Below are 27244 nucleotides of genomic sequence, written 5' to 3'. Positions count from 1 at the left end.
AACTTAGAAATTCGTTAATAACAACCATTTTGCATTTAGGCGGCATTTTAGTTAAGTGTAATTGATATACCTTATTTAACTTTAATATTTTTTGTTTAGCTGTTATTAGTACTTTGGAAAATAAAACAGACATCATAAAAATTATGTGTGCCTGTCCGGTAATCTACAAATTACCGCCCTGTTACATCTTGCAGAGTCCTCATCTAATTCCTGATGTTGTAAAGGGCTTTAAACAATAACCCAGGTTTCATAGAATAATATGTAACCCATAAAGTAGTCGTATTATGCTATCTTACTCCTTTTAAAAGTGTACTGTTATCTTGAAAAGTTGTCCTGTGATTTACATAGTACAATCGTTTGCTGCTGTGTGTTGGATAATAATGGATGTCATTATTTCTTTTAAGTATATTACCATTTACTTGTCAACACAAAACATAAAATTTTCGAATGTAGAATTTATGTAAAATTATTAAATAAACTAATGATAAACAATTCAAATAAATTTCTTTGTATGCAGTGGGACTTTGTGGACTCTCTCTTACAGTATTACTGAATCATGATTTACTGCAGAAGGAAAATCATTCATGTAGTATAAAAAAGTAGTGATTCTACCAATTACTTTGTGTTACACCACATTTAACTTGATCTACATCAGATGTATATGAAATGTTATTATTAGGATCTTTCATTTATTATGTACAGATAAAATTGATCTAAACTATGCAAAAATTATATATATAATTAACCTTGTCAAAAAGCATGTCAAAACAAAAAAAATTTGACCCCAAATGCAGTATTATTGAAGGCACTGAAAATTAAAAGTAGCTGTATTCTTTGATTTATTTGTAGTAAAAACATGTTTCAACCATTATTATCATGGGAATTAAAATATATTGATAGAAAAAAAGCTTATACTCAAGTGACTTATGAGGCCAAATATATATTATTATATACAGTGTCTCACAAAGAAACAAAAAGTAAATAATTAATGGTCTGAAAATGTGTGATCTTTGAGTTATAGCTTGTAAAAAGTTTTCCTTTATTTCTGTTATAGGGGTAAAGAAACCATACTAATATTCTTGGATTTAAATTTTGTGGTGAATTTCATGATTTTGTTTGGTTTTTACTTGAAAAAATGAATAAAACCGAACTGTATGTAGTAATATTTGAGAAAATTATTGTAAGATTAAAAAAGATTGGTCGTGTAAAACACAATTCTTTTACTTGATGCACAGTAACTTTGTTAAATTATCATTAAATGTTAATTGACAAATAAATAAAATGTTGCAATGAAATCTGTAGAAAAATTGATTCTGAGAAAATCTATGTAAATAATGTTGACTGAATATCAATAAAAGTTTAAGAAATTTGAGTTTTATTAAAACAAAACAGATCAAAATTTGGCAGAAAAAATACTGCATTATAATTTTAAGCCAAAACAAAATAAATTCAATATTGGAAAATATATAGAAACAAAATTGTCTATTCAAATAAATAAAAATATATTACATAATTAAAATTACAGTATATTTTTAGAATTAAAATTATTCCCCCATTTTCACAGTTTACTATAATATAATTTTATTAATCACCTAAAATTATTTAAAGCAGTTCATTTAAGAAATATCTTATCTTAATTAAAAGATTGATAGTATTTTGTAAGGTATTTCCACTTACTGTCTTTTATATAGTGACTAATAAAACATTTAAATAATTGAAATTTGAATTATTATTACTGCATTTGGTGTGGTTGTTATTGACAGTTTAAATTATTCCCTGTCTTACATTAACTATCTCCTTTATATTCAATTGTAAATTCACTAATTTACACAAATGTTCTAATTTGTTATAATAATTAATTTCATTTATATTTAAGTTTTATCCATATTAATATATTTGTTGTTTTAATAAATGATGTCCTACAGATTTTTTTTTTAATTTAAATTATGTCATATTGATTAAATTATATTTTTAATAATTTATTCATTTTTCTAATATGAATGTACTCACACTGGTCATCAAGTTATGGAGTTCATAGGATGTAGGTGTGTTAAATTTTAAATAAATCATTTAACCCATATTGTATATTTTCATATTCTTTTACTGTGTTTTTACAATTTTTAATTTATTTATTTAACAATAATTTGTTTAATGTTGCAAAGTTCTTAGTATGTGTAGTTGGATTTAAATTACAATGTCATTAACATGGCTTGTTGAAAGGACTATGTTATGTGTATGTTCAATATCGTATTTTACTTTTTCTTAGATTGGTTATATGAATATTTCAGCTTGTACCATTGAAATTGGAGATCAATGGGTAAACTGTTATTTATGATACTTTTTATCAAAGTGATTAGATTGTTGACGGTGTCTTCCTTATTGTCTACTACTTTATTCTTTTCATTGTAACTGTATAATTTATGGTTATATACATTTAATATGTTTATAAAATATTTATTTGTAGAATATGATTGTGTTTTTAATTTTGCCCATGGATTTATAGCCATTTTTTTATGCTGTATGAAGTATGATCAAAGAGTATGATTGTTTAAATTAAAAAAAAAAAAAAAATAAATTAAAAAAATAGATTAAAAGACACATAATATTAGTCTACCCTGAAATATTCTCTTTTTGCTTTGAACCCATTTATTCCACCACCTTGTATTTTTTGTTTACCTTAACGTTCATTCTCAACTGTTTTTTATAGAAATATATGATAGAATCTTATTATTTATTAAAGATCATATTGATAAATTTGTGGCTCTGGTTAATCTGTAAAGTTCACTAGTTGATGGATGGTATATGCAATCTGTAGTTCAATAAGTTTTTGGGTGTAGTAATTCAAATATTACTGTATTTAAATACTTGTTTATACATTTTATCAGTGCATTGGTTTTTTCTGATTTTATGATCTGTTATCAGGTAAGTTTTTTTTGTTATTGTTTAATGTCATTATTGTTTCATAATTTGTTGTAATAATATTCTGAATTTGTTAAAATTATTTCTAATTTCTTTATTATTTTTGATAATAAGTATTGTAAACAAGATGATCATTCACCTATGTGATATCTGATTTCATTGATAATTTACTAAATATTCGTAAAATTATTTTAAGAATAATGTTTAGTGGACTTGAAAACACACACACACAAAGATTTTGCCCTTTGAACTAGTTATTTTTTATGATTTATTCGTTTAATTTAATTTTTAATTGCATTACAAACAATAAATGCGTTAAAATTTCATGATAAATTAAAATGATAAATTAAAATTTCACTATTGGTAAAGAAAACAATTAAGTAAATATTTAATAGATAATATAGTGTTTATAGAAAACCAGTCAGTGACAGTATCATTCTACATAAAGATTCATATCACCCATAGACTCACAAAACAGGTATATGTTGTATACTTATAAAATATTCAAAAATTGTGTGGGTTTTGAAATAACACAAATACCTAAAGCAAAATAGTAACCATAAGTTCTTAAAATATTTATATATGTAACACTAATAAATAAAGAAAATATAAATCACGAAAAATAGCCAAAATTCAAATATATCAAAGAATTTAATTAATATAACATTGTTATATAAAGAATGATACAACATATATTCTAGTGAAACATTGTTATATTCTAAAGACTATTATAATGATTCAAATTATGAGTGTTTTACCAAAAGTTTAATTAAAATAGACAATTATAATTTTAATTTACATATATAACATCTACAAAAACCTGCAATATTTTGAAAAATTGTACCTTTGTTCTGCAATTAGATTAAAAAAAGTTCAAGGTGGAAAACATCTATCAGTTTCTAAATTTATTGTATTTGATGTAATTTTTTTTAGGCAAGAAAAAGTACAAGAAAGCCTGAACTAAAAGTAAAACAGATAAACCATCCAAACAGTCGCAAAGCAAAGCAGTTCGCAAAACAGACAAATAAGTAAGTGTTATTACTGCTTTATTAAAAATTTTAAACATTGTTTTAATGTTATAATTTTTTTTTTTTAAATGTGAAAACAGTTAGATAAAAATATGTCATAATTCTATAGTTAATTTTTTCATGTTGGTAATTTGATTTATCTTTGTTGCTTTTGTTACTTGCTGTATGGTTCTTGTTTGCAAATGTTTTAAGTTTATTAATAATTATTTATTACACTCTTCAATAAAAGGAGCAGATTCTTAAATCAGCCGGTAGTATTATAAGAAAAACATTATCTGTGCTTTTTGTATATACATTAAGAATTTAAAGACATGTTTCTTCTTTTTTATCTTCATCACCTATTATTGAATTATTATAGTGAAATGGTATGAGGGCTATTTAGTAATTAAAGAGACAAATGGCACATCAACAGGAAAACTATTTAATAGAATAAACAAACTGTCTGAAATTCAAGTTAATAACCCCTGACAGAAAATATTGATGCAAATAATTTCCATACTATAATCACTTATGTTTATTTCAAAATGTCAGGTTTGTTTGAAATGAATAGTGTGGTAGCGAATGAATAGCTTGCTGTGATAACGATTTTTATTTTCAAAAGGTGTAAAACCAGCTGTTGTGGGTGTTAAATTAGTATGTTAAAAAGTGTATTAACTGTGCACATTTTTATAAGTTTAAATAGTGTGGAATAAATATCACTGATTTTCATTGTAGCACAAGACCAGGGGAAAATTTCAACTGCGCTTTGCAAAATCACATTAATGATGTTATTTGCAAAAACATATGGATAAAAATTTTGGAAACTGCTGAAATTTTTAGTATGAGTATCAGCACTGTTATTCATGATAAGCTGAATTACTGTAAAAAATATTCAAGGTGGGTTCCTTGACAATTGACTCAAAATCATAGACACTCAAATTCACATTTACATAAAAGTTAAACAGCGATTTTTAGCAGAAGTTAAAGACTGTTTACATCACAATTTGGATTTGTAATTTTGAGCCAGAATTAAAAAATAAGAGTATCGATTGGAAAGATTTGAATTTGCTTGTAAGAAAAATTCAAAACTATGCTTCAGCCAGTAAAGTAGTGCTAACAGTGATTTAAGACAGACTGTAAAGATCCAATTTATTGTCAATATTTAGAAGAACAATGTGTAATCAAAAGCGAGTACTATTGTGACTTGATAGAAAATAAATTGAAACCTGTAATAAGAAGGAGATTCCTCGAAGGTGTTATTCTTCTGCTTAACACCCATACTCATACCACTCAAAAAACAGGAAATTATTAAAAAGTTGGGCCAGGAGGTGTTGCCATGTCTACCTTACAGTGCTGATCCCGCACTATCAGACCTTTTTTATTTGGTTCTTGAAGAGCTTTTATGTGGCAACAATGAGTAGTATTATCATGTGCTCCATTACGTATTCCATTAAAATAAGGGTTTTCATTGTATTCATAAAATTTATAAAAATTAACCAATGAAACTTAGCTTTCTAAATGTTTAGTTTTAAAAAGGTTAATAATATAAGAATTAATGTGGCAGCTGCAGTCTTTAGACTTGTATAAAATTTAGATATTTATTTATTGTGTAGAGAATGTTGCTTTACAACAAGTGTATAAGATTATATTAAAATACTTCAAACTATTGTTTATATATGAATATTTGTTTAAATGAGAGAAACATATATATAAAGCTGATTACAGGACTTATGTTTATTTGATCTTTTTGATTGTATTTATATGAGGAATATGCTATCAAAACACAAGACAAACCTTTTTTGCACCAGCTTATAGCTTCTCTCTCATCTCATATTTTATATTATAATATACATCCTCCCTCACACTATTCATATATATGTAATTTGTGACTGAGATGGTGAACATCATAATATTTATCAAATATGCTTTCTTTTCCTGAAGGGAAAATTTACATTTTTATACATTCTGAAAAAGCAGAGAGCTCTGATAGCACTTAATGTTGAAAAAAATGGAAAAAATTATAGTTAGAAGTAAATGAGGATTTATTTTTATAAATAATTGTATTCTCCCAAGATGTAATTTGCGGGATTATGTAAAATATAATTGCAGATCTCCTTAACAAAACTAACAAAAATTACCCCCAAACAAAAATATTGGCTGACCTAAACCTCAAATATTAACAAATGTGACTGGTCTATACTAGCCTGTGTAATTTAGGACTTCTGTAATGAAAAAACTCTTTGAACTTTCTGTGTAATGAAAGAAAAATTGTAACTGTATAACATTAAAATGGGAATTTTTAAGTTATGTAATTCAGGTACTGAATTTTGTGAATGGAGTGAAATTTCTCTTAATAGAAGACCTGTTGAACTCTTATGATTCCAAATGTTTTAAAATAACATTATAACGTAGATTGTAATTTAATTAACTTGATATAACCTTTCATTTATTTCTAAAGCTTTTAATTTATATTCTTCACCTTTACAATGCAGTTGCTGAAAATATTTCTACTCACAATAATGAAGAAAGTGAAGGGTAAGAAGAAATTTTACCCCCCAACTTCAAAAGAGGCCCTATATGCAATAAGGCTGCTAGTATTAATCTTCTTAAGGTGCTACTGTACAAGCACTTTGTTGCATCGAGTTATAAATATAGAGAATATAGAGTAATAAAGATAAATATAGATTAGTGAGAAATTTGACAGATAATTTTATGAAAAAAATCTTTAAATAACCACACATAAATAAGCAGATTATTAGTCTTTAAGATTTTTACAGTGCAGTATAAGTAGGAAATGTTTTTAAATTCTTTAAAAATAAGTTGATTGGGAGTTACATTGGTACTGAGTTCATGTGTGTTCTCTCCAAAAGACCTTCTGAACAGTTCTGTAAGTCTGTTTACTCTAATCTCACTGTTACTATCATTTCTGATACGTAAATAAAAAAATAGAAAAATCTATGTATTTCTCAATTTCACTTTCACTATTTTATTTTTTTTCTTGGCACAGTAAAACAGCAGATACATGTATACCATTGTTCTACCTTTCCCACTAATGAAATTATGAACCTTGAGTTTCGTTATAAAGAGCTTCGACTATAGTAACTTGTATGATGCAACTTAAAGTACCCAAATGTACAGATATAGCTAGGCCCATGACAAGATGGTAGACTACCTTCATCATACACTGACTAGAAAATGTTGTTCTGTGGGCTGATGGTTCTATTCCTTTTTTCTCCTCTTTTTTTCTAATATGGGATTGTTCAAAACACGTAACTGCTAGGAGTCTATTAATAAATCCAAGGTTCTTGCTCACCTACAAATACAGCTATCAGTAAAATATTAGACCTTTATCAACATTAATTTTGCTACACAAAATGAATTCACTTAATTTCATTTTAAGAATTTTAGTGCAAGTAGTAGAAAGAAAAGATATGAAAACTTGCAACCGTAGTTCCCCAGAGTAATAGTATAAAGTGGAAACTGAATTTTATGAGGAATGTAATGTTATTTTTATCATTTATTTTCTATCAGTCATCTTTTATAATCCATATTTTAATTATACTGAGTCCAGTTACATAATATTTCACGTCTTTATGCTATATATCATAGATTTTAAGAAACATGTCATAAATTAAAAGAAAAATTAAAACATAATCCGCCTAAATTAATACAAAAGGCTGTAAAAATGAAACATTTTTTTTTGAATACTAAAGAAACTTTTATTTGATAATAGTATCAATTCAACTAATCAATTCCTTTACGCTCACAACTTTTCTTATATCTCCTTAATAAGGTATATATGATTGCATGGTTTTTTTTTGTAAATTTTAAATGTTTCTTTTAAATACGAGGGTTATTTTTTTTCAAGATCCAATCAGTCGCGAAATAAAAACCCGTGTAAAAATCGGATGAACCTTTGCACATATGTGTTGTGCAGCATCTCCAGTATGGCCTTCAATCACACTGTGTCAATTCGTTTAGTTCTGAACACGCAGCTAGCACGTAAACATGTCTACAACAATAGCATCTCCCATCAAATGTGAAGTACGTGCGGTAATTCGATTTCTTCAGGCTGAGGGGCTGAAATTCATAGACGAATAAGTAATGTGTACAGTGAAACTTCAATGAGTGACAGCAAAGTGAACAATGGTGCAGGAACTTTAAAGCAGGACGTACAGATGTTTATGATGCAGGCGGTCACGGAAGGAAGCGAGTGTCAACTGATGATCTTGTTCACAATTTCTGTATTGAATGATTCTTTTCCTGAAATTTCAAGGTCAGCTCTCTACACCATTGTGAATGAGAGACTTCAGTACTGCAAACTGTGTGCGAGATGGGTTCCCAAGATGCTGTCCGACCATCACAAAACAATGAGATTAGACGCCTCCCACACTAGCGCTTCTCCAGCGCTATCACAATGAAGGAGAAGATTTTTTGAACAAAATTGTCACAGGGGACGGGACATGGGTCCATTTCAAAACTGAAGAAACAAAAGAACAATCCAAACAGTGGATGCATTCTCATTCTCCCAGTAAACCAAAGAAGTTCAGGCGAACCTTCTCCAACAGAAAGTGTATGGCTACTGTGTTCTGGGACCAGAATGGAATTCTCTTGGTGGAATTCATGGAACGTGGCACGACCATCACTGCAGCCTCATACTGTGTGACTCTTCAACGTCTACGAAGCTCCATCCAACATGAGGTGAACATTGGCTCCATCCGATGTTCACCTCTTTGCTCACATGAAACGCTGGCTAGGAGGACAAAATTTTGGCACAGACATCAAGCTGCAGACCAGCGTAGAAACATGGCTGAAAACACAGGCGGCTCCGTTCTATGACAAGGGTATTGGAAAGTTGGTACCACGCTACGACAGATGTCTAAATCGGAGTGGCGACTATGTAGAGAAATAGCGTATCTATGTAAGTACTTGTTACAAATAAAATTTTTTTTATTTTCACTGTGGTTTTAATTTCGTGACCGATCGGACCTTGAAAAAAAAATACCCCTTGTACTTACATATTCTGGTATATGAGTTCTGGTACAAGATACAGATGGAAAGATTATCATTGAACATTGGTGATTCGGTTGGTGAATATAATGTTCTGTTTGCATTCAACGAATTGTCACACGCACTTACAAACTTTTGTGACACATCCCCTGAACCTAACAATGTTCGTCTCAGTATGCTGTCACACCTTCCTCGTTCAGCATTACAACATCTATTGAATGTTTATAATGGTGTATTCTCTGCTAAAGTCTTCCCACCCATCTGGTTGGAAGCTGTTGTCATACCAGTACTTAACCCTGGCAACGACAAAGCAAGCCCCTAAAGCTATCTTCTTGACAAGCGTCCTATGCAAGGTAATGGAAAGGATGATGAACCACAGGCTTCACCATCCTTGTGGATGAGATTGGTATGTGGAGAGACACTGCCTTTTGTTTCCAGAACTCTATTGACCATTTAGTGTCATTGAAAACAACCATTTAAAATGCTTCCCTACTACACCAGCACCTCGTCACTATCTTCTTTGATGTCAGGAAGGTGTTCGACACAGCCTGGTGACATGGTATTCCAAACACCCTCAAAAAATGGGAAGTCAAGGGGAATATGTTAGCTTTTATTACGGGTTACTTAAATGACCGAAATTTCCATGTTCATGTTGGAGATTCTCTCTCAGGTAATGTCATCTTGGAGAATGGAGAACCTGAATGAAGTGTATTAAGTGCTACCTTATTTTCTATAGCCATCACAGTATTATTAAATGCATGTAACCACCTGTCTTATGTTCTTTATTTGTTGATGATTTTGCTATATATATAGTTTGTCCCATTCAACAGCCACAGCAGAGAGACTACTACAGAACACTATATCTCACCTTGAAGCTTGGTCCAAGGTTACCAGCTTCACATTTTCACCTGAGAAAACAAAATGTATAATTTTTACTTGTCTGTAGGACCCCTTTATTCTGCAAGTCTTTCTCAGTGGAGAGCTAATTGCTATCTCTCTTTATGTCAGATTTTTAGGGTTATTTTTTGATAGTCACCTTACGTGGTTCAAACACATCAAAGAATTAATAACAAAATGTTCCGAACTTTTAGATATGCTACGAGTCCTTAGCAATACCAATTGGGGTGCCGATTGGTCATGTATGTTGCATTTTTACTATTTCTTTGTTAGTTCCCGTTTAGATTATGGTTGTGTTGCCTACTCTTCAGTGCGCAATACCATGTTTTAAATGGTGGATGCTGTACATCTGCTTTCTTTCGACTTGCTACAGGTGCCTTTAGATCAGGCCCCGTTATAAGCATCCATGTTGACTGCATTGAGCCATCACTTTTAAATAGACAGGACCAGGTTTTAGCATCTTATTTTACCTGTCTTAATGACCAGCCAAATCACCCGCCTTTTGATGCATTCCTTGGAAATCCTTATCTTTGAAGATATGATGACCATCCACGTTATACTGCACATGTTGGTATTTGTACCCAGCATTTACTGCACTTTATAAATATTGACGCACCTTCCATTTTTCCGATTTATCCGTGTTTGTATCCTCTGTGGAGAATCAACCTTATTAATTTTATGTTTGACCTCATGATATACAATAAAGAATCAAAACTACTTATTTTCTTTCAGCAAATGTTTTACCATATTCTCTCAAAGGCAAACCCGGACATAGTTGCATATATGAATGGGTTGAAACAGAACGATACCGTTAGCTGTGCTTTTGTTGTTAATGACCAAACCTATATGTTTGGTATACCTGGTATTACAAGTGTCTTTACTGCTGAACTATACGCTATAAATAAGCCTTTGAATATCATTAACATTTAACTTTGAATATCATTAACTAAGTAGTGTTGTATCCTTATTTGTAGCGACACATGTAGTTCTCTTCGAGCCTTAGAAAATTTTTATTCCAGGCATCCTTTTTTTCTTTTTCCTGTTTAGCCTCCAGTAACTACCGTTTAGATAATTCTCAGAGGATGAATGAGGATGATATGTGTGAGTGTAAATGAAGTGTAGTCTTGTACGTTCTCAGTTCGACCATTCCTGAGATGTGTGGTTAATTGAAACCCAACCACCAAAGAACACCGGTATCCACGATCTAGTATTCAAGTTCGTGTAAAAATAACTGGCTTTACTAGGACTTGAACGCTGGAACTCTCGACTTCCAAATCAGCTGATTTGGGAAGACGCGTTAACCACTAGACCAACCCGGTGGGTTTATTCCAGGCATCCTATCATCACTGAAATCTACAATGCAATTGCCAAGTTGAACCATCACAACATACAGTTGAGTTTCTGCTGGATCCCTAGCTATGTAGGGATTCCGGATAATGAACAAGCAGAATCTGCTGCTAAAGACATGTGTAGTTAACCATCCTTTACTACATGTGTTACTGCATCCGACTTTATTAACTGTGTGACACTCTGCGCAAAGTGGCGAGATGACTGGACAGCTACAGTAGATAACAAACTCTGGCACATGTTGCTCTGGTTCTGTGTTGTCATGGGACTCGTCATACAGGAAAATTCTTCATGAGGAGGGTGGTTCTCTGCCAGTTGCAGATAGAACATACGAGAGCTACTCATGGGTATCTGATGTCAGCAGTAAATACACCAGTACATACAATGCAACTGCAACTTGTCTGTGCACCATATTCTTGTGGCATGCATGCGTTATGCGGCGTTGCGTCATAAATTTAAATTGCCCAGGAATTTTTGTCAACTCCTTTTTGTCAAAAGGAGTTTTGGACCAGGTGTTTTTATTTCTCTTAGGTGCTAATATTATACACGTTTTAATAGAATTTTTCAGTTTTTCTGTGGTGGTTTTATGTTTTTGTGTTTTAACATTAAATTTCAGTTTTTTGTTTTGTCTTTATTTTTAATATTTTGTTAGTAGTTTGTTTTTATTTATTTTTATTTTTTTCAATGATTTTGTTTTTACATTTCTACTTTACATTTTTATTTTGTTTTATTTTTTTATTCTATTTGGTTTTGTATTTATGTTCCATGTTTTATTTTCGTGGTGTTTTTATATAATTTTGAATTTTTAAAATATAGTTTCTTAAAACATATTCATCGTGTTCAGTTGATGATAATGCCGAAGAGTTTTTGCCCTGCAAAACACAAAAAAAAATTGAAGTTTGACAAATCTGAGGTTTCTGCAAAAGCAATTTAAAATAGAGAGAAAAAATTATAAAATTATTTTATAATTATTTAAAAAAATGATATTTTATGTTTAATGTTACTGTTTTATAGCTTATTCAACATCTTTTTTTGTTAAACATCAAATAGAATCTAGATTATATATTATCTCAGTTCAAAACTAGTCTGCACCAATTACATAAGAATACATAGGCCTGCGTTTTTTAATGATTGAAAGATTATTTTCAATTTGATAAATGATTCTTATGTATTTTTGGGTGCTGAATCCAAATATTAGCAGTATTTTTTCATCACTTAAGAATTTTTCACAAAAGGGCTTCATAAATTTTTTTTTAAATATAAAAACCAATTTTTAATATATTCACAAATGATACGAAAAACAGAGTTACTTTAAAATAATATTAAAATGAATGAAAACACTGTGTTTTCCTTAATGTTTTTTTTTCCTTACACATCCTTAGAAAAGTTTTTCTTTTTTGTTTCAATGCTTCTTTTGGTGTTTTTCCTCTGTGGTCTCACAGTGGGTTGTCCCTTTTTAACATCCAACAGTAGCCAGCTACTATGCTCACATACCACTCCCGTGGTATCTCCTCTCCATCTCTTTCATGTCTTTATGGAATCTTTCCCTCTACTCTTCACTTACTGCACCAAGATTTTCAGGAAATTAGTCGAGATGCGAATCTAAAAACTACATCTTTAGGCTCATTTTACAACCTAAACTTTTTAATTTTTCTATCATAATTTGTATAATATTTTTGTAATCATCCATTTTTATTGTTGCCAAGAAACTTTTTAACTGTATCCTTTTAAAGGCTTTCCAAGCTTATTTTATTGCTTCCTCCATTTGAGTGTCCTTACATTTGGCCTAACAAAAATACGCTCCTTTATCTTTGTATCTGATAAACCTGGAAACTGGACAAAGATGCATGAAACATTCCATTTTTTTAATATCTCATAAATTGCTTCATTAACCCTAGTTTAATGTATAACAGAGGAAGCAAAACTTTGCTTGGCTGTACTAAACTTCATCTTTCAATGTTTTTACCAACTTTTAAAATTTCACAACCATCAACTCGCACAAAAAAACATGGATATTTGGTATAACCACTTTAAAGAACTTTTAACTGTAAAGAAAATACTTTTAAATCGCCATAAATTGGCCAACCTTGAACCTTATGCTGAAGTTTAATTAAAAATGACCCAAGATTTTCATTACGCTATTTCAAATGAACAGAATGTCCCAGTTGTAAAGAAGAATTCTTACTTACATGAGCAGAAGAACTGCCTTAACACTCATTTTTGAAGAATCAGTGAACAGTCCACTCAAAAACCTTGTAGTCAACGTGGAATTATTCCAAGAGTCCAGGTACATCATTACAGTAATCTAATGCAGTTTCTTCTTGACAAAAATATTGAACAAAGTCTTTTTCTCTGTTCCTAAACTAGTAAAAAGTAGTACCACCAGCTAACATTTTTTTTCTTCTGCACCTTGAGCTTAATAATAGTTCAGCAAAGTCCTTACATAGTTTTAAGCCCCTCACCAAATCACTTAATTTGGATTACTTGAACAGTTTTGGTTTATCACTTCCAGGATCATTTTCATCATCCAGTTCATTAATATGGGCCTGTGAAACCATTTCTTCATCTAATTTATCTGGTGGTAAAGGAATAGGTATTTGTGGTCCATGAGGTACAAGACACAAGGACCCTGTGATTTACATGGTAATTCATCCCTGAAAATTGTCACGTAAATTAAAACAAAATTAAAATTACATAAATCAAAATTGTTTTCATAAAAAAGGTATACAAGTACAGTACGTACTACTGTACAGTATAGTACCTGTACATGTACATGTTTAGTAGGCTAAATGCGTTAATTATTTTCGCAGGTAGAAAGACACAGAATTTTTAGACAATTTTGCAAAACATGCATTAATTAATAGAATATAAATTAAATCTAGTACAGTAAATATGATTACATATAGTATAGTATTGTAGAAGCAAAGTAGAAAATATAAGAATAATAACGTGCAAAAGAAAAGTCATAAAACAGTACAGTATTTTTAAAAAGTAGTTCCTTATAATAAACAATATGTAGGCCTAAATACAATAAGGAATATTAAAAAAAAACTTATAATTTAGTTCAGTTTTGGTTTCTCAAAATAACTGTCCAGTTTATGCTGCTTTACTGATTGTTGCAACTGATCTGTCACCATCTTGTAGCATTTCATATCACCTAGCAGCCCATTTACAACTTTTGTACCTTGTTCACGATCAGCATCATTTTCAGTTACATAATCACAAAATTTTTCAGTGCATCCTAATGTTTCCTGTAATCCTGTTACTGTTAATTGTGGCTGAGAAATGGAGGATGAGGTTGAAGGTTGAATGAGAATGAGGTTGAATAGTTGTCACGGAATACAATGTTGAGTACAATCTTCTATGAAAATCTTAAATAGTGTTTCGAGTTCAATCATTAAAGGAGATTGTAAATAAGACATTTGTGAAGCCTGAAGTGGAACAGCATTTTTTCCAGCAATCATAATTGAAACCAGACCTGTGTTAAGTCAAGGAACAATGTTATAAAATCAACCGTGCAAATTCAAAATTGTGTAAACCAAATTGGATTACTGTATATCGCTGATTGAAGATTTGGGTAAAAAATATCCTTTCTCTTTTTTTAAATTGAAGTCCTGTATTATACATGAACAAAAGTAACAATCTTTGCTATGATTAGTGGTTTTCTCCAAACCATATGCACTCACAGCGGAGAAGTTTTAGAACCAAGTTGTCATTATTGCAATTTTTTTCTGTTACTTGTCATGTACTTTGATGGTGTAATTTTAGTTTATTGAAAAGAAACAAATTAAAAATTCTGTATCAAATGAAATTAAATTTATTTTGAGAGAAATTATTGTTTTTTTGAGATAATCTTGACGCCCAAGTTTACTGTTAGTAGACCAACGTACTGGGTTGATCTAGTGGTGAACTCATTGTAAATCAGCTGATTTTGAAGTCGAAAGTTCTAAGATTCAAATCCTAGTAAAGGCAATTACTTTTATGCAGATTTGAATATTAGATCAAGGATGCTGATGTATTTTGGTAGTTGGGTTTCAATTAACCACACATCTCAGGAATGGTTGACCTGATACTGTACAAGACTACACCACTTCATTTATTTCATATCTTATATTTCAATCTTATTCATCCTTTGAAGTAATACCAGACAGTGGTTCCAGAGGCTAAACAGGAAAAGAAAAAAGAAAGTTTATTGTTTGTACTCCAGAAGATTTTTCCAACCTGACCGTTCTTTTTCTTTGTAGCCACTAGTAAAGCTCTTCAACACACACTAAACAGAACTTATGAGGAGTCCAAGATTTGTCTTGGTCTCCTGATTTCACTCCAAAATGTGCAATACATATTTTTTTTATGAATTTTGTAATGTTTCTTTGTTGTTTTTTGACAATAAACCTTCCACAAATGTAGCAGAAAGAGTGAGGTGCACTGACATAGCCTCTTGAAGCCATTGGAATTTAATTTAATAAAGACTTGTAAATTATAAGTACATAAAAAGTTATAAAAAAAATTCATGTATTAAAAAAAATATTAAAAAAATTATAAGTTAAATGAATGAAGTGTCAAATTAATAGTACAAATGCAAAAAGGTACTAAATTAAAATTTTTATTTAGAGTACAGATTGGTGGTGAGGAGGCAGACAGAGTTGTAAGAAAATTATCAGACATGTAATAGCACGAAAGTGGCTTTATGTACAGTTATGTTATAGATTTATTATTGCTTTTAACTTTATCTTAAATCCGCTATATTTGTATTCATTATATCAACTTCTTGCATTTTCATATTTAAAAAAAAAAGATGGTTGTTTACTTAAACAACAGTTTTACAAAGTAATCCTTTAAAGTAGGCTAACACCTATAGATAAATAAAAAAACTACAAATTGTGTAAAACCTTATGTAGTTTTTGCGTTGAAAAATATCTTGTTTTGTGAATGCTTTATTTTTATTGTGAAAAATATTTTTTTTTTTAATTAAAAATCTATTGTAATCACTAGACTCCTATGACTCACTATGACTCCAGACAATTTTTCCATTGCAAACATGTGTTATCAAATTGTATTGTCTACTGTAAAAAGGTGATTTAATAACAGCCCAGAATATTGTATTATTTCTACTAAAAGTTAGGGATGGTATTAAAACTGCTTTTTCAAAAACATTTTTCTACAATAAGTTTGCAGTAATTTTCTTTTCTGTTATTTTTCATGTATTTTGTGATGGTGTAATTTCAGGTCATTGAAAAGAAACAAATCAAAGATTCTGCATCAAATGAAATCAAATTTATTGGGAGAGAAATTATTGTTTTTTCGAGATAATCTTGACCCTAAGTCTACTGTTTGTACTCCAGAAGATTTGTCCAACCTGATCGAAAAGTAAGTTACATTTCTGAATAGTGCAATTAATTAAATTGTTTGTAATGATAAAATTAGAATTCATTATATGAATATATATATTCATTAATTCAGAAAAAAATTTATATAAGTAAAGTCAGTTGCCGGCCTCTGTGGTGAGGGTGGTAGTGTCTCGGCCTTTCATCTATAGGTCCCGCGCTTGAATCCAGTCAGGCACGACATTTTCATGCACGCTACAAATCATTCATCTCATCCTTTGAAGCAATATCTAATGGTGGTTCCAGAGGTTAAAACAAAAAAAAGTCAGTTGAAAACAAATAAAAGTTAAAAGAGACTTGAGTTTAAAACAAAACATATCAAAATGTGGACGTAGTGTTATGATTTTAATCCAAATCTAAAAACTTCTTGAATTTGTGGAAAAAATGAAGAATGCATAATTATTCAAAATAATATATAAAAAATAATGAAAAATAAAGAGACATAAATAAAAACATTAATTGGACTATTTAAAGTTATTTAAATTGCCTTAAAAAAATAAATATTTTTCTATTTCACATTCAGTATTGAACTTAAGGATTAAAATATTTGAGAAATTTTTAATTTCATAAGTTGGCAATGTTAAAACTAACCAGAAATTAAATTTCATGTGTTATTATTTATAATTAATGATTTTATAAACTTAATATGATTTTAACATTGTGGTACATTAATAAAATACAAGGTTTTAAAGTTCAAGATACAGTGAAGGAAACTCCTGATATTCACCTTCCCATTATAGATAGGGGACAACTACTGTTTATATTAACAGTTGCTAGTATATATTAGTGACTAACAAATGAATGGACTGAGTTACTCTTTATATATAGACTGTGTTTCATAGATTCAGAGAAGGGTTAGAGAAAATGATGGAAATTTTTAAAGAGAAAAAAGGCAGTGGAAAGGCAGAAGGTTAATTAAAGAATTGTATGAGGTCTGTTCAAGAAATACGTAGACTGTTTGGGTTCAGTTGGTTCCAGTCAAATCCGCTTGGCGTTGCCATGTTCATACAGATCAGATGATTACAATGCAGTTTTTTGATTGCAAATAACATTGTTGGTTGCTTAGCTATGCGGTGGTTTGTGAAGTGTGTTTTTTTGTTTGGCAGATTTTAGAATGAGTGACTTGAATGAGCAAAGAGTTGCTGGGAAATTTTGTGTTAGATTCAGAAAATCTGCAAGTGAAACTTTTTATATCCTCAAGGCGGCTTACGGCGACGTTGCTATGAAGCATGCGACATGTTTTAAGTGGCATGTATGTTTTAAAGATGGTCGTCAGTCGATTGAAGATGAGCATCCTGGAAGTCCTTCCACATCAACTGACGACTCACACTTAGACAAAAATCAACACCCTGGTTCGGGCAAATCGATGTCTGACCATCAGAGAGCTTGCTGAAGAGTGTAGGATATCAGTTGGATCATATTACGAGATTTTGACTGAAAGATTGAAGATGCACTGTGTTGCTGTGAAATTTGTTCCATGCCTGATGACGAACGACCAAAAAGCCCATTGCATCCTGGCTTGTCTAGAATTGCTTGAACATTCAGAAGAAGATGAAAAGTTCTTGTGAAGGATCATAACAGGTGATGAATCTTGGGTGATCGAAACAATGGGATCATCCCAGTGGGTGGGTGAAACATCTCTCAGATCAAATAAAGCTCGCCAAGTTCATTCCAATATGAAGGTGATGTTGACAGTTTTTTTTTATGCTCAGGACGTAGTCCACCACGAGTACCTCCCACAAGGCTCCATAGTGAATCAGACTAACTACATTGAAGTTTTCAAATTTCTGTGGGATGCTATCCAGCGGAAAAGGCCAGAAATGTGGAAGAGTGGTGACTGGTTTTTTTCATCACAAAAACGCTTCAGCCCTCAGAACTTGTGAGTTTTTGGCCAAACACTCGATCACTGTTCTTCCCCACCCACCCCACTCACCTTACCTTGCTCCTTGTGACTTCTTCTTCTTCCCCAAACTCAAAAGACCTTTGAAAGACGATTCCTGAAATTGAAGCAAATGTGACGAAGGAACTGAAGAACATCACAAAAGAAGCGTTCCAGGACTGTTTGCAAAAGTGGAAACACCATTGGGATAAGTGTGTGCGTCGGGGAGGAGAGTACTATGAAGGGGACCCAGACAAGTAACTTCTAATTAAAGTACATTTTGTTTTATGACTTTAGTCTATTTATTTTTTGAACAGACCTCGTACAGGAGACAAACAACAGCAGTGAAAGTAAATAATATGATTGCTGAGTGGTTGTACATCAAGATGTTGGGTATGGATACTTCCTTTTACCTACTCTGTTCAACATTGCATTGAAGATGTGATTAGGAGGAATATGTTATAAGAAAGAAAAAGAGGAATAATTGCAGGAGGATGAAAAATAAGTTTGTTAAGGTTTGCTGATGACGTAGTAGTTCTAGCTGATGGCACACATGCATTTCAAAAATTGTTAACAGCCTAGAGGAAGGAATGGAAATAAATATAAACTAAAATAATGTAAGTAAACAACAAAAAGGATTTAATGGTAAGGACAAGTAAAGGAAAAAGAAAAAGTAAAAGATTACTGATATTTGGAAATTTTCGTGACATGGAAGAACGGAATGGAAATAAAAGAAAGGAGAGCTATGGCAAAGGAAGATGAGGGAAATTTTATTTAGTAAAAGTCTGGAGTTAAGAAAGTGGTTAGTTAAATGCTATGTATGGTGATGAAGTATTGACGGTGAGAAAGAAGGAGGAGAACTGGATGGAAAATTTTTGAGATGTGGGTGTGGAGAAAGTAAGATGGACGGATTAAGTGAGGATAAAGAAATAATGAAAAGAATTAAAGAAGAAAGCGCACTTATGTGGGAAGTACACAAAAGAAAAGGAAACTGGTTAGAGGAATTGGAATCTTGACAACTGCGTTAGAAGGAGAAAGGAAGAAGAAGAATGAAGTTAATTAAGTTGAAGATTGGAAACTACAAGGGGACGAAGGAAAATGCTTAGGAGAGAAATTAATGGAAACAGTGGTAACCTAAAGGACCTGCCACCAGATTTGATGAAATTGGAGATGAGTTGAATATAGACCACAGCTCGACATTTTCAATCATGATTTTTTAAACGCTTGAATAGATTATGCTCACTGGATTCCATATCCACTCATAATCATTCCCAAAGAGAAAAATATCTCAGAAGCTTTTAAAAGTTTATGAAGAGTTTGGGAAGACTCATTTCTGAAGCTTACAATAAACAGTGGTCATTATGTCCATTACTTTGAACAAAAATAAGCAACAGTCATTATTCTTGAAATTTAATTCATTTCCAACAGCAAAAAGATTCAAAACTCTCATTCATTCAGGAAAATTGATGATGTTATTTTTGGATATATAAGTTGCAGCTTTTATTCCCTTTATACTAGAGGTGACTATTGAGAACTGTTATGATCATTGAAAAGTAAAAAAATCAAGTTAAAAGGTGGGATTTTGCATCAAGTTAACATTCAGCTTCATATGACTAACAAACCAATCCTTTGCCTTAAAGATGTTAGTTTTAAGCTGCTAAACCATCCACTGTGTAGCCCTGATGTAACTGCTCCATGTGAAAAAAATGAAAATGTTCCAAGCAATTTTCTTTTTTTTGGAAAGAAGAGCTGTGAATGAATAATTATTTGTTCTGATGAAGAGGCCATGAAAAATGTGCAAAATTGGCTTGCACCAGTCAAAAAAATGTTTCTTCCAGGAAGGAATTTGAAAGCTTATTAAAAAATTGAGTGAGTGCGTAGTAGTAGGGGGGAATTATATTGAAAAATAAGCATATTTCATTTATGTACTGCATTAAGTTGATTTATTTCATTTATGTAAATAAATTTTTTTTTTTTTTTTTAATTTCACTTTATTCTTTGACTTAACTGTTATATGTATATATTTTTGTTTTTGGGTTTTGTTATGGGATTACAACAGCTCTGCAGTATTGATATCAATAAAGATTTCATAATAAGATTATCCTCAATTCCAAAACCTTTAATTTATCTCAGTGTTTTATTTAGAACTGATTTGTTTCTTTAATCTTTATATTATTTTGAAACTGAACATATTTATGAAGAAGAAAATATGATTCAGTACATTTTGAAAATTTTCATCAAACTCTTCCCTTGTATTAATATTTTGTTAATTTCAAATTTTGAATTTTATCAGCTGACTTTGGGTGATGCATTCATTAACACTAGATGAATTTCCCATCACTCTGGTTGGTTGTGCAGTAAAGTGAGGTCACTGTTTTGTAAACTAAATCTTTACATTTACAGAAAGTTCAAAATTTACTGTGTGGAGATTTTCATTGATGTTAAATTTCTATAATTTGCTTGAAGACAACTCTTGTGAAGTAAATTTTATTCTATTTTCTGAAAAAGAATCTTTTTAAAAAATGGCATTAATGAGTCACATTAATGCTCAGGTATTGCTTACAACAAAATTACTAGATCATTAATTTTTTATGAAAGCCTTAAAGAAAATGTATATGAAATTTTTTTATAAACAAATTACCACCACTTTCAAAAGATGTATCTCTGACAAGATGACAAATGATATTACAACATGATGCATACCTTCACATTTTTATGAAGAAGCTAAGAATTACCTAAATGAAACTTATTTAAGAACTGATTTAGGAGTAGCGGTCCAAAGTCATTGCACTCCTACGATCACCTGATGTAATCCCACCGACTCCTTTTGGAATCATATGAAAAGGGTAAGTATATGAACAAAAAATGAAGAATACAAGAGAAGGGTCAGTGATGAAAATTTTCAACAGTACTATAGTTTTACAGCATAACTCTGAATCAATATACAGGGCAAATATTTTTTTGCAGTATCAGGAAAATATTTATTTTTGTTGGAAATTATGACCTTTTCTTACATATTTTGGTTACATTTTAAGTAAAAAACAAATTTTGTAACATTCTATTTGCTTTCAATTGAAAACTTATACATTTTCTGCAAATTAATTCTCTAATTTTGTTAGAAACTTTACTTATTTAACAAGGAAGTTTATGCCAAACCTGAAGAATTGTTTTTAACAATTTTTGGCTTAAACATTTTCTTGTAAACTTCCACAATAATGAAAGTAGTGTAAAAGTAGTAGAGTATACAATTGTATGACCCATTTTTGAAATTTTTTACAAAGAAATCGCCAAATTTGCCCTATAATTTGTATCCCAAGAATTTCAGTAAAACATCATATTTCTGTTTGAGCAGAACTTAGGGTCAAAGGTTTTGCTAATCATATCTCACAAATCGTATGTTTTTTTATGAATAGAATACATCTTGAAATTATTCCAGTATCTTCATGAGACACTATGTATATGTACATAAATTTATATTATACTACTAAATTTTTGATTATTTAGTAACAATTTGATTATTTGTGATTTCTACCAAGGCATTAATAAAATAATGCAGTGTAGAAAATTTCAAAACAATTGAATGATTTTTAAAAAAGTTTTGGTAGATGTACATTTTAATTCAGTAAAATATTTACTATTTAATTACACTAGAAAAAGAAATTGTAATTTTTTTTGAGTTTGAATTATTTGCTTTTTTACAAAATAAATAATTTTTGTCTCCTAACTTTTAAACTATTTTATTATTTTTAAAGAATTTTAATTGCATTTATTTTTTCTATAAAACATTTTATTGTAATTTAAATTGTAAAAAAGAATTTGTTACTTTGAGACTTTACTGTCTAACTCAAGCCGAATCATAATCTGAGTTTGTCTAGTATAGATTGAGGTAAACTAGTGAGTGCCATTAATTAAACCACAGTGGTAACTCTAATTTAATTAGAGCATCATTCAAATTCAGTTAAAAGTAAATATGCTTCTTATCGGACTTGATATGCTTTGTTTTTGTGTAGAAAATTGCAAAAATTTTAAGAAAAATATTAATTAAAATATTCAAAATGGCCTATTAAACAAAACAACATGGATAATTTACATTTTCTTTTGTTTTTCCCTGAAATGAATTTATTACCACCCCATATTTATTTAGATTATCCTGTTGATTACTAGTTGGGGATGTAAGGTTTTGATTGAAGAATTGTTTGTATCTACCTCATGGTAGAAAATATCATGGATAAGATTAGGGGCTGGATAGAAGGGAAGCCCAATCCTATAGAGGGTCAATGAGCCTTAAGGTTATATATATATAAATTTATATCATCTTGCAGAGTATGACCATTACCATAATCCCAGGAACTTTCCTTTGATCATTTTCTAACATTATTTTTAGTTCAGTATTGTATTTATTTTCCCTTCCCTTTCAGATATTTGGGAAGATTTTCAGAAGAACTTGAACAAATAAAATTGAAACATTCAATTGGTCAAAGAAACAGGCAGCATGCCAGTCGAGAAGATGCAATTAAGTTAAATATATCACAGGAACTGGAAGAGTATACAAATTGTGGTATAGGTAATTATTACTTTTATTCCATTGTTAACTACTACTGCTTTGTCAGTTTTTGTTTTCATTAGTTTCAAAAGTTATTTATTGCTATGCAGATTATCTTATTCTACTGAATTAATAGGATTTATGTTTTAAATAAATTTTTCACATTTGATTTAAAATGTGAAAAACACATTTACCATTAATCACTGGTAATCTGATCTAGTTAAAATCATGACTTTTCTAAGTAGCAAAATAAATATTAGGATTACTGAGAATTAGTGTTTTTATGTTGTTAAGTTTTCATGCTTTATTGAAAATGCACTTGCTAATTTGTATTTTATTCTCAGATCTATATCTAGCAAAACAAAATACAGTATGTATGTATACTATTGTAATTAAACAGAGGAAAAATAAAAACAATAATATAAAATACCGAAAGAAAAGATATGTTCAGTACATATGTATTATTATAAGAAAAGTCTATTGTGAGTTTATACTCACAACAGACTTTTCTTTTTCTTATGAAGGTAGAAGAGATTCAGGTAGAGACACTCTTTCCAAGGAGGTCAGCAAATTTTCTCAATTTATTAGGAGCCTCTTTTTGATCCCCTGAACAACTTTTGGGCACGGATCTTATCATTTCTGTACCTTCCTTGCTTGTATTGAGCCTGATGAAGCTTGGTTGAGCTGGGGATTGGATAAATGACAAATGTAGTGAATGATGTCAAGAGCAGTATTGATAGTAGAGAAAAGGATTCATGATCTTATACAATCTTATATCTGATAATGTTAACATTGAATTTTCAACAACTACGACTGAAATAAATGCATTAAGAACTGATGTGTCACTATAGGAATTTAACACTGAAATTAGGTGTTGTAAGCAAAAAATAACTGAAAACAAAAAGCAGATACAATTTTTAAACTAGCAGCAGCAGTGATATTTTTCAACAAATTGCTGAATTTTAATAGATGCTATTTCAGAATTCTGTTAGAATTGGAAACATTCTTCGTAAGGGAAATGAGAATTTTAATGCTGTTGTTTAGGCTGTTGTTCTGGTCATGGGTATGAAATTAAATAAGGATTATATTAATTGAGATTGCTGGCAGAAATGTTGGACAGTCTGTTATCAAGAGTACAATAAATGAAGAGAACATGAAGGTAGTATTGGTTGAATCTGACTGAATAAAATGAATATATGTGAATGAATATCTTCCCATTGTAAAATATAATCTACTGAGGAGAGGAAATAACTGTAGAAAAGAGGGTTGTTTGCATGTTGGTTCAGAAATAGGAAAATATGAAGCAGATGGTTGAAAAGTTCTGCACAACATATTACTTAGACACTACAGAATGTAGTATTTGGACATTACAACTGGATCAGATTTGAAAAGCAAGAAGTGTAATTCAGTATCTGTATAGAAGAGGTTGAAGTGAATGGGCAGGGCAAGACAGTTTGTCTATAAGTGTAGGGAGACCTATATATACAGAATGGAAACGCTTTGTTTTCAAATTATGGCTAGTGAAAGATTTTGAGCTGGAAAGTGGATAAAACAGGTCCCAGAACTGTAATTCCAGTAGTTTTTAAATTATCTGATGTAAATCACAAAATTCAATGTCGCAAAGCAAGTTTTTTTTTGTTTTTTTTAGGTCTAATATAAAAGCTTTGTTAAATGACTAATAAATGCGAAAGATTTAGTTACAAAACTGTAGAGAATTTAATTCTGAGAAAATTAATGTAAAAGTAAATTAAAAAATTTTAAAATTGGTTTTTTATTGAAGCAAAACAGATGAAAAATGGACAGATAATCATACTATTCTTTCTGTACCTAATAAACATTCTTTATATAGCAAAAGAAAAAAAAATACGTGAAATGATTAATGGTAACAGAATTACAGTAATTGTTAAAAATTCTCTCCTAAATAATGTACACAGCATTCTGCCTGATGTAAAAGATTTGTGGTGGCTTTCCGTATCTCAGGATTGTTTTGAATAAATTCAATAGTATTTCATATTTTAATGAGTAACTATTCATTAGTATTAACTTTTTGTTGATATACTATTGTTTTCATATCATATGAAAACATATAACAGTCATATTGCTGACTGTTATTAACTATTCAAATTCTTCTATTTCAAGTGTACTTAGATGAACTTACTGAAATTTTAAATAATTTAAAAAAGCATAATTTTGTTGCAAAGAAACAAGCTAATTTCCTCAACATTAAAAAGGAAAACTTGTTGGTGGGTGAATGTATTGTAATGAGAGACTTCTCTCAAAATTTTTCTTTTGTGACAGGTTGAAGTCCTGTCATATCACTGGTCAAAAACTTATGCCACAGTACATCCATTTCTCATATATTTTAAAAAAGAAGGAAAATTACAAAGCCAAAGCTACTGTGTGATTGGTGCATAATTGAAGCACAGTACTACATTGTTCTTCTTCCAAAACAAATTATAAATTAAGTAAAAACACTGTTACCACAAGTTAAACATTTTTTTTATTTTTCTGATGGCTCCTCAGCATAGTATAAAAATAAAAAAAATTTCATAAATTTGTGCTACTATCAAGAAGATTTTTAAATCGCAGCTGAATGGCATTTTTTTGCCTCACCATGGAAAAGGACCATGTGATGGTATTGGTGGAACTGTAAAAAGGATTGTAACAAAAACAAGCCTTCAAAGGACAGTCAACAATCAAATTGTTACATCTTCTCAAATGTACAATTATTGCAAAGACAGTATTAAAAATATAATATTTATTTTCTGCACTAATAAAGATGTTCAAGAAACTGAAAAATACCTCGGTTCTTGTTATCAAGTAATCACAAAAGTTCCAGAAACAAGAACCTTTCACAGTTATGTTCCAACAAGTCAGAAATATATTCTGATAGTCCAGGTGACTGAAAAATTTACTCATTTACTTAGTATCGGTACACAAGGACTTTGTATAAGTTTACCGAAGCCAAAATGTAAAAATTATGTCTGCTGCATATACGATGACAAGTGGTGGTTAGGTGAAGTCATTGAAGTCAAAGTACATGAAAATGAAAAGGAATATCGAATACATTTTTTCCATCCATAGGGTCGTAGTACCTCATTCAAGAAATCATTGAGGGATATCAAGCATGGGTTCAACTGGAAAATATTTTAAAGATTCTCATCCCTTTTTCAACTTTCATTTTCATGCTTTTTTTATCAACTACTGGAACAGGATAAAACATTATACCAAAGATGAATGAGACGTAACTTGTAAACATTACAAGATTTGGATATGTAGCAAAATGAATTTTGAGTACACTAAGATGAATTTCCATCTTTACTCTTTCTAAAAAGTATTTTTTGACCCTCTGTACAATGTAAAATAAGAATGCTACAGCTCATGGAAAAAGTGATGAAAGTGGTTGTTTTAACCTGTCAGCGAGTTAGAAAATAGTCTATTACTCAAGAAAAAATTTTATTAAAAATATAAAAATATTTTTTGTCCTCTACAAGGTGGGTAGTTATCATACACCAAATATCACCCAAATCAAAAATTGTGATGCACTGATAATTTGTTGAATTAAAATAGAATACCCCACCTTTAATTTTATGCTGGGCTGTAACTGTTCACAAACTGCAGGGGGCAACTCTTGACAGGGCAGTGATAGACCTTGGCATTTTTATTTAATATTGCAGAATTAGAAATTTTATTTCAAAATTACTACTTATTATTGAAAATTAATATAAATATTAATATTATAATTTTGCAGTTAGGATAATACACATTTTTAACAATTTTATATTAATATTAAATGTAGGTTTAGTATTTATATGAGGAAAGTAGCCAAAAAAAATAATGATTGTTTGAGGAAGAAAAATAGAAAAAGAAATTCCATGAATATTTTCATAAAAACTAAACAATTATAGACTGTTATTAATATCATACAGTAAACAAAAAGGAACACTGTACTGGTGCAAGCGATTAGCAGACAATGATGTCAAGTCGTTTTTTTCCATATTTTTCCTAAGATTATCATCAGATTCGGTTAAAATTTATGAGACCACTGCAAAAGTATATTCTTTTGATAAAAAAAAAATATCAAAATCTGTTTACTAACATTGGAGATATTATATAACATACAGTACAAATACAAATACAAATGGAAATACAGTCAAATTGATAACTACCTCCTTTTTTTGAAGTGTGTTAAAAATAGTACTTATTTTTTTAATGTACTATATATGTTTTTCTAACAGTAGTGTAATGTAAACATATC

General features: G+C 30.3%; 1 protein-coding gene across 1 annotated transcript in view; it reads left to right on the top strand.

Moving 5' to 3' along the window:
• Positions 1-27244, top strand: part of LOC142328258 (translation machinery-associated protein 16) — a 40809-nt gene that overhangs the window by 344 nt on the left and 13221 nt on the right. The window contains exons 2-4 of the mRNA XM_075371970.1: positions 3853-3947; positions 16407-16547; positions 22862-23007. Coding sequence (XP_075228085.1) covers positions 3853-3947; positions 16407-16547; positions 22862-23007 — 382 coding nt within the window. The remainder of the gene's footprint in view (positions 1-3852; positions 3948-16406; positions 16548-22861; positions 23008-27244) is intronic.

Source organism: Lycorma delicatula, chromosome 1, assembly GCF_047948215.1.
Source record: "Lycorma delicatula isolate Av1 chromosome 1, ASM4794821v1, whole genome shotgun sequence".
Taxonomy (NCBI): domain Eukaryota; kingdom Metazoa; phylum Arthropoda; class Insecta; order Hemiptera; family Fulgoridae; genus Lycorma; species Lycorma delicatula.
Note: the sequence above shows the minus strand (reverse complement) of the source record. Positions and strands in the feature narration are given on the sequence as shown.